The sequence below is a fragment of the Papaver somniferum genome, chromosome 9 (assembly GCF_003573695.1).
Source record: "Papaver somniferum cultivar HN1 chromosome 9, ASM357369v1, whole genome shotgun sequence".
Taxonomy (NCBI): Eukaryota; Viridiplantae; Streptophyta; class Magnoliopsida; order Ranunculales; family Papaveraceae; genus Papaver; species Papaver somniferum.
Window position 1 is genome coordinate 157696706 of NC_039366.1, and position 9353 is coordinate 157706058.

The 9353-nt window shown below is 36.6% G+C and overlaps 2 protein-coding genes across 2 annotated transcripts; one reads left to right on the plus strand and one right to left on the minus strand.

The window, feature by feature from the left end:
* The first annotated feature begins 1701 nt into the window (after positions 1-1701).
* On the plus strand, positions 1702-4990 carry LOC113313335 (sulfite exporter TauE/SafE family protein 4-like). The gene is made up of 12 exons (XM_026562101.1): positions 1702-1929; positions 2021-2180; positions 2307-2507; positions 2614-2675; positions 2782-2821; positions 2943-2998; positions 3147-3233; positions 3428-3478; positions 3579-3818; positions 4147-4240; positions 4325-4465; positions 4549-4990. Exons 1-12 carry the CDS (start codon positions 1765-1767, stop codon positions 4623-4625), a joined length of 1374 nt encoding a protein of 457 aa, XP_026417886.1. The 5' UTR covers positions 1702-1764; the 3' UTR covers positions 4626-4990.
* A 455-nt stretch (positions 4991-5445) lies between these two features.
* LOC113310762 (SRSF protein kinase 2-like) lies at positions 5446-8995 on the minus strand. Its single transcript, XM_026559535.1, has 4 exons — positions 8668-8995; positions 7594-8571; positions 6340-6387; positions 5446-6248 (listed from the first exon to the last, which is right to left on the minus strand). Exons 1-4 carry the CDS (start codon positions 8872-8874, stop codon positions 5808-5810), a joined length of 1674 nt encoding a protein of 557 aa, XP_026415320.1. The 5' UTR covers positions 8875-8995; the 3' UTR covers positions 5446-5807.
* Between the last annotated feature and the right edge of the window lie 358 nt (positions 8996-9353).

The following is a 9353-nucleotide window of genomic DNA, read 5'->3' on the forward strand; positions in this document are numbered from 1 at the left end:
GGATAGAATTTTCCAGGTGTATCTCTCAGATCAGATCATCAGAAGAAGTCAACTGTAATCTCTTTTCAGATGCAATTTATTTTTGTTGAAGAAATTTTCGTGATAGTGTACTATGTGATTCAGTTTCCAAATAAATAAAAAAGAAAAAAGAAAGACGTGTTTGGATCAAACTAAATTCTTGTGTTGCACGATGAATTGATTAGGTTTGATATACAGCAAGGAATGTGCAACTATTGCGACTTGCTAGTGCTATTTGCCATTCAAGATTTCATACCAAACAGTCTCCATGGTTTTAATAAAGTAGTAAGGAATGTAAGATTTGGTAGATTTTGGTGGTTATCTGGTTTAAGTGGCATGCATATAGTTGATGGTCTCACAACCTAAAGTTGTACAAGAACGCCAGTTTTAAGCATTCAAAAATAGAGAAGAAAATATTTTCCAACATACCTTCAGTTTTTTAGAAATTGATTCAATATGGTTTCACTCTAAGATGTAATGACCATACATCCAGGATGTGACCCTTACCCCGCCTAATAATCGAGTCAGTAGCTCGGTAAACACGATATGGCGGAATTAAATGTGCCCAGAGGCTCGGTCAGTGTAGGGAGCAGGCCTTTCTTCACATGAAGGTTTATCATTAAAAAATAAATTAATTTGTGACTAAGCACAATACTTCTAGATGTCTATCTTCGAAGTTAGCCATCTTAGAGAAGGAATCTGATTGAGTGTGTGCGTAACCAAGTACAATTATTCAGTTTTAGTACTATAGTATGAGCTATGCTTATGTACACATGAGGTAGACTGTTCTGATTGAGTATTGCAAGACTTATCAAAATGTCCAAGGGTTTGCTCTGAAAATTGAACATGCTTATCATCTTATGTAAACATGATCTTGACAGTTTCTGATCATTAATTTCCATGAAAATATCATACTTAGAATTGTAACTTCCAATGTTTATTTCCCACGTACTCATTTGACACGCTATTTGTATGCTACATTTACGATCACTACACCAGGAGCAAGTTTTCCAGAAAAAAAGCCTCCATTTATACTGGATGCTACTAGAACAATGCCTAATCGCGCTCATCTCGTTTTACTCGTGCATACTGTTCTTTTTTGATGGACACGAGTTTCACCCTGCGTATAATTCAAAGGTGTAGCAGTTGAAGACTTCAATTTTATAAGCCTGCATTCATGTTGAACCGTGCACATTTTCCCGCTCGAACCCCATTTGGCATGAGGATGTCTTCCGGCGGCCTAGGATGAGTACAATGAACAAATCCACTGATATTTTCCGATCGTTTTTTGATTTTCAAATTCTTTCCTTAATTTCAATATTGACTATCTATAATTAATATGGACTGGTCAGTAAAGAAACGTCTCTTAAATGCTAACGAGTATTTACTGTTAAAAGTTTGAATATTCCACCCTGTTTATAGTAATATACTTAATGCAATGTGTCATAACATGTCTTATCACTTGTAAACGCCTATAATTTCTCTAAACAACGCAATTAACGCATGTGCACGCCCTGTTTACTCCTCCTACCATATAGAGATACCTCAATTACTCCTGTACTTATATTGTCTTGTCATCGGCCGATCAAAAACAATTTAATATTGCTTTGTCATAATCTCCATGGGTTATGTATATATATGTCATAATCCATTTCTGTTGTAGCCACCATTCTTGCAACAAACTAGACTCTAGAAAGAGAAGAGAAGAGAAGAGAAGAGAAGAGAGGGGGACTCAGAGAGATAGAAATGGCAACAAGAGGTTTTATTTTGTATCTAATCTCTGGGTTCTCAGTAGCTATTCTTGCAACGTTCTTCATCACTAATCCAAATAGCAATCTCTCCTTAAATCATAATTCTAAAGATGGATTGAGTTTGAGTAATGGTCTGGGAACTAGTGACAGAGTTTGGCCTGTATGTCTCTTATATCTCTCTATTTATATTTCATTTGCTTAATCTGTGCAATCCTAAAAATAAATTATTTTTTTGTTGATGTCTACTGCAGAAATTGGCATTTAATTGGAGGGTCATATTGGCTACTGCTATTGGATTCTTTGGTTCTGCTTTTGGCACCGTTGGTGGTGTTGGTGGTGGTGGGATCTTTGTTCCTATGCTCAATTTGGTTGTTGGTTTTGATACCAAATCTGCTGCTGCGCTTTCCAAGTGTACACACTCCTAACTCCTGTCTCTGTCTCTCTGTTTTTTCAGTCCAATACCAAACAAAAAAAAGGGACTAAATTGGATATGGGTTTTGTATTGTATTGTGTTGATTGATGGTGTATATGTTGCAGGTATGATAATGGGTGCATCAACATCATCAGTTTGGTATAATCTAAGAGTACCACATCCAACAAAAGAAGTACCAATTATTGATTATGATCTTGCTTTGCTCTTTCAACCAATGTTAATGTTAGGCATTACATTTGGTGTTGCACTCAGTGTTGTTTTCCCATTCTGGTTAATCACCATTCTTATTATCATTCTTTTTGTGGGTAATTAAAATTTTCTTACTTGAATGATTTCGGCTTTCGTTTTTATCAATTCTGTAACCCACACATACATAGTACGAGTAATAATGTTCTTATTGATCTTAAATAGGAACATCGTTGAGATCGTTCGTGAAAGGAATCGAGATGTGGAAGCAAGAGACAATCTTAAATGTACTTAAATCTTTTTCAGACACTTGCAAAATGGTTTAATTGTTGGTGTCAAAAAAGTAGTTTTTTTACTAACTTTGTGTGTTTTTACTGTGTTCTTCTTTATCAGCAAGAATATGTGAAACAACAAGAAGCACAAAGCAACTCAAGTAAGAAATCTTAATAACCCTGTTATGCTATTTTGTTATGAAAAAATTAAACCTCAGTTTTGTCGAAAAAACGGGGTTTGTTTGACATTTGTTAATATGTCTGTTTGTGCATTGGTTGCAGTTCATATTGATGCAGACTATGATTTGCTAGTTCCCCAAGAAGAGAAATCTGGATTAGTAAGTTTCAACTAAACTAGCCTTAAGTCTTTGATTTTGAAATTCTTATACTTATACATGTATTTGAACTTGCAGGAAATACTATAAAAACTTGAGATGGTCTTTGATTTTGAAATTCTTGTACTTATACATGTACTTGAACTTGTAGGAAATACTAAAATCCAACTTAAGATGGAAAGGAATTTTCGTGCTAATGATTGTTTGGATTTCTTTTTTACTTCTTCAAGTCATCAAGGTGAGCTTTAGTTTCGATCGATTTTTGTTTGTTCTCTTTATCTTGATTCAACTGATGCTGTAAATTGGCTAGTCACACATTTGACTTGCTAAGAAACAAGTCAAGCTTGAATTCTACTGTATGAAGCTTGTGCAATATAGCTCCACTTAGGCTATAAACTCAGTATCTCTGCTCCATTTTGTTTTTGTTGGCAGAATTTCACAAAGGAATGCAGTTTATGGTACTGGGTACTTAACTTCATGCAGGTAAAAAACACAACAGTTGTTTCCTTTGATCAGAGTTTCTAATTGATTAAATCTTGTTGGTGGATTGGTAAAATTTTCTATGTTTTACGTTTTCCTTCAGATTCCTGTGGCATTGGTTGTATATGGTTTTGAAGCAGTGAAACTGTATAAAGAGAGCAAGGAAAGAAGAACGAATGGGAACATGGAATCTGTTTGTGAAGCGACAATACAATGGAGTGCACTGCAACTTGCATTTTGTGCCTTTGCTGGTCTCTTAGGAGGTACAGTTGGTGGTCTCTTAGGCTCTGGTGGAGGCTTCATTCTGGGTCCTCTCCTTCTTGAACTTGGTGTCATTCCACAGGTAAGCTTTTGCAGCATATATTCAATATACCTTTCAATACTAACCATAAGCGTGAAAGGCTGAACATGTCTTATAAGTCATCAAATGAATCCCTTTTGTAGCGGTTAGCGCAATGATGTAGGTGGTCATAAATTTCCTTGTGTAAACTGAAACGGAAAATTTCTTTTAGCCTTTTAGGAAGCCCTGGTTATACTATAAACGCTTACAAGTAAAGGATTTAACTTTGTGATGTTTATGAATTTGTATGCGGTATTTCTCAAGACAGAATTGATAGATTGAGTGAACAAGTAATACATGTTTATGATTTCATATTTTCATTGACTCGTAGGTTGCTAGTGCGACGGCCACATTTGTTATGATGTTTTCATCATCCCTGTCTGTAATCGAGTTTTACTTCTTGGGTAGATTTCCCATCCCATACGGTACGTTTAGCATCCATCTTATACTTCACATCAGCGGTTTCTATGCTTATCTCAGTACTGATACCTATAACTTCCATACTGCAGCCTTGTTTCTCGTTGCAGTATCAGTAGCGGCTGGATTTTGGGGACAATTTTTCGTAAGAAAATTAGTGCTGTTGTTAAAAAGAGCTTCAGTCATAGTCTTCATTCTTTCAGCTGTCATCTTCGCGAGCGCTTTAACAATGGGTAATTATCACAGCAAATTCACTCTCCCCATACATTGTTGTGCTGTGGTTTATGCTTCTAAGGTATAGTTGTCATTTTTACAGGGGTGGTTGGCATTGAGAAGAGCCTTTATATGATTCATAATCATGAATACATGGGATTTCTCGCGTTTTGCAGTTAGACGATGCATTAAAAATGTCAGCAATGAAGGAACTAGTAGATATGACAGTTTACAAAGGGGATATTGGTTAATTGCTGATTGACCAAGGCAACACCCTAAACCAATTCCATATATGAAGCTAATAAAAGATCTGGAATGTATATGGTAGCTACTTGTTAACGCATCATTTCCATGATCACTCCATTGTAATTTTACAGCATTAGATTCTTTTGTTTTAGATTAAAGGTTTGCGAAGGTTCTGTAAGTTTTCATGTCCTGTAAATGTTTGTTTGGCGCCTCTTGATTGTCCAAGAAGCCCCTTTATTCCCAGATATAAATACAAAAATTCATTTTTGAATTAATCCGCACACCATAATTGGCATAAACCCACTAACTGATGATGTGATTTATCTGCAGATTCTGCATTGGTTCTGGGCTAATCTTCAGACCCATGACTTGCACAGAGATAAGGTGGAAAAGACTGTTAGTTTGGTTGATCTTCTGACACTGACAATTTAACCATCATTCTTCTGGAAAGGCTGTTATCCGTATTTATCCGATCTTCATGTGATTAATGCAAGGCCAATTCAATATTGCTGATGCAGGCAAATTTACTAATTCATTCAAACAGATCTTTACTGTTAAACACACAGCATCAGACGGTGCAACAAACTTCTGGACCAGATTCTTCAACAGAAACTAAGAAGCGTTGCAAACAAAGCTAGAAATCAAGGAAAATGTGAGTTAATAACACCTGCAGTCAATCACATCTAATTAAAGGTATAAGGTGCGAAGACAAAAAAAAGAACGAGATTAATAGGAACATGTACTGCAGAGATGATGGAAGATAATAAATCGGGGAGATAAAAATCAAGGAATTTAATGTTAATCCATTTTCATGAAATGTGTAAACATGAAGCTCTTCATAGATACAAAAATTGATAGTGCCACAACTAAGACTGATCTTGAAGTGTCTACTAAATGGAAGTAAGAGAGTGGCAGGGAAAACCTTTTCCACAAGCATGAAAACAAATCATTGTTCTGAACCACACTACCCCAAAGTTGCACATATCAATTCCTAGGTCACACTCACCCAGCCACGAAAATTAAAGGGGAAGCGATCATTCCTCACTAAAAGCAAGCGGCTGAAAATAAAGCCACGCGTGGAGGGGACAAGGTTGCAGTACAAAAAGTGTTCTAGAATTATCGAGATGAACTAATAGCACCATCCTTTGGAAGGTTTTTAATACTAGGTGGGGGATCTTTAACCAGATTACGGTCCCCATCAATGACAATGTTTCCCATTCCCACCTCCATTGCCTCCCTATCATCCTTCTCTGCCTTCTCAGAATTACCTACACTTACACTTTCCGACTCGGTTTCAATTGCAGGAATAGGAGGTTCAGAAACTCGAGGGGCTGAGATCCATGGATGAAGAAGCAATTGAGCTGCAGTTGGCCGCTTCTCAGGGACAAAATCTAGTATGGGGGCAAGGAAGTCAGCCATATCTTTTGCATCTTGCTCGCTAAATTCATATTTCTCAGCAAGAACTTTGTGTAGGGGCCAGAAACGTAATCGACGGATGTGTCTTAGGTCTCCATGTCTGTTGAAAAAGTCCCGTGAATACCGACCACCTAAAGCAATCTAAAAGAGATATTTTGTTAAGCAAATATGAATCAAAAGAATAGAAGGTAAAACCCGCAAAACTACTGAACATAGTGGATAACATGCTTACCTTGCGTGGCATCATTCCGAGCAGCTCCATCATCAGCGCCAAGTGATCCTGTTAAAAGATAATGACAAAAGAATAGTGTTACAGCTTGTCATGTTTCCTTCAACAAAATCAAAAGATCACAATTACTGGCAAAATCCCGTGAAAACATTTCACTGAACTTAAATATATCTGCTTCCTGTAGGCTTATTGAATTTGACTCTTGACATGTCCCTCATAGTGGATCCCTCCACAATGGTCGGACATGCAATTGATGATCATAAAGGACAAGGCATTTGACATTTGAAAATCCAAGTATCAATACTATGGAAAATACCCACATTGCAATTGTACCAGTTATACAGTTCCCTATGAAATTAGGGCCTTCAGATGGACTACAACACATTATCTGGGAATAGATTAGTCGTCATACAATTTCAAGAACTCAGAGCACTAGTAGTTTGACCAAGAAGATAGGTGGAAATAGAGAATTGGAAAAATAAGACATTTTACTATTCCCAACCTCAAATAGCCAAATATTTGTAGTCTGTTCTGAGAAGCTTAGAGCCTGTTTGGCAACCAGAAGCAGGAGTCAGAAGAAAATGTTTTTTGCTTCACAAAAGATATACCTTTTTGCTTCTATAAGTCATTCTAAAGTTTGGTTTCCAAACTAACTTTTGACTTTTCAACTTGATTAAGCCGAAAAGTCACTCATATATGGTATCCAAACACCCAAAATCCTAATAAATGTTAACATAAAAAATGTTGTGGGCCGAAGAATAAACAGACAAACATAGAGATAAAAAGGTAATATAAACAAAAGGGCCCACTTTCAAACAATTTTAAAGTGTAAATGAAAGGATATATCTATCTTTGGGCATTAGAAAAGGATTTTATCAGACCCAAAATGCACAGCTTTCTACAGTTACAGAATTATACTATTACACCCTCAGGACATGAGGAAAGACATGACAATCCACATGTATGCCATTGTAATCATGTATGATATATACGCACTGGCTAAATGGCAAAATTATAATAGTCATAGATTTGCATAACTACTACGGTACAAACCCTTGAAAACAACAATATAGATTAAATGAGCAAATATTACCCGCAATCAATATAAAGAGCTCACAAAAGGTAATAGAGCAAAGCAAAGCAAGAAATTCATCCTACACAAATAAATTGCCCCTAATATCCACCTCAGCAGTTGCTACAGAAGTTCAAAAATACAGTGACCAATGTGATATATGTTCAGTAACAAAATATGCATACCTCATCCCTGTCAAAGTTGTCCCCGCTGTGAGGATCAAAGAGAACATCCCCAGTTGCTAGCTCAAAACAAATGCACGCGAAGGACCATAAATCTGCTGGTGTGGAGTATTTAGATCCAAGAAGAACCTCAGGACACCTATACTGTCTTGTTTGAATATCACTTGTAAATTGCTTGTAAGTCCAACAAGCGTTCCCAAAGTCAACCAATTTGCATTTCACGTTAGCCGATTGCAACAACTTTTGCCTCATTGAGCGACTCCCTCTCCTACGTCCCTTCTTGTTCTCTAGGCCATCTTTGACCCCCTCACCATTAGACAAACTAACGTGGCCACGATCCTCACTGCCATGTTCATTCAAGATTTCATCAGCAGGAGTATCCATATCCACCCCATTAGAAGTTCTCCTGTCCTGTTCAATTTCTTCTACTATATCGTTCCCTGTACCACCATTAGCTACCCGTTTAGCTTTTTTCCGCATTTTCTTCTTCTGATTCTTCGTCAAATCCCCATTCGAATTCTTACTTTCCTTCAATACCACAGGATGAACCACCGATTTATCCTTAGTACTGTTTGCAACAACAAGAGGAGTACCCCATTTTACAGGATCCTTAGATGGGTCAATTGTGGATAACAACAATACATTTTCTGGCTTAAGATCAGTATGTATGATTGACAATTGTTTGTGCAAATAATCTAAACCCATCAATATATGATAACAAATTTCTTTAACCATATTTACTGGCAATCCCTTATAATCACTATACTTAATCAATGTCAACAGATTATCACCCAGATACTCAAAAACCATACAAACATGTTGCCCATTTGGCCCAGAATGCTTAAAATTATCCAAAAGTTTAACAACACAATTCTTATCATCTGGGTCACCTTCTGCTATCTGTTTAAGTATTTTTATCTCATCCATTGCTGCTTCCGTATAATGTTGAGCACTTTTTTGAACTTTCAAAGCTACATATCTCTGTAATTCATGGCAACACATAAGAAATTAAATTCATAAAATTTAACAAAAAAAAAAAAACAAGAAGTAGGGTTTAGAGATTAAGGGTTAACATACAGAGTTTAGAGTATCCCAAGCAAGCCAAACAGTAGAGAAATGTCCCCAACCGAGTTTACTTTGAATCACATAACGACCAGATTTAAAAGTATCACCGATTTGAACAGTATGATAACCACCTCTTCTATAATCTTCAGTTCCTTCATCTTCAGATGTGTAATCTTCATCATCGCTTTCACTACGAACTTCTTTACGAGTACTCTCCATTAGAAGATAAAATACCCCCAAATCTTTAAAACCCTAATCGAAATATTTACCCTTTTTGATGAATCAGAGCAGTCCCTCTCTCTCTCTCTCTTTCTATTTCTGAGATTGATGGGTTCTAGGTTCAGAATGAAAGAAAATTAGGGTTTCTTGGCTTTTCGGGGGGGAAAAAAAAACTCGCGTTTTTAGGGGCCACTCAAAAGGATTTAGGGGCCAACAATAAAACAAAAAAGGTCACCCAAAGGGAAAATGTAGCCAGCCCTTATCTCGTGTAATTCGTAATGTCAAAATTACCTTTATATATTCGGAGGATATGATAACATTTTTATCCTCCGATTTCAATCGGAAGCCAAAATATTACTCAGACTTCTGATTGTAGTCGGTGCAGTATTAGAATGATTTTTGTTTCATTTTTTCCATTTCTTTTTCATTTTTGAGTTGTTAGAGTTATAGAGAAGAAGGTGAAGGAAAAAAGGGAAAAC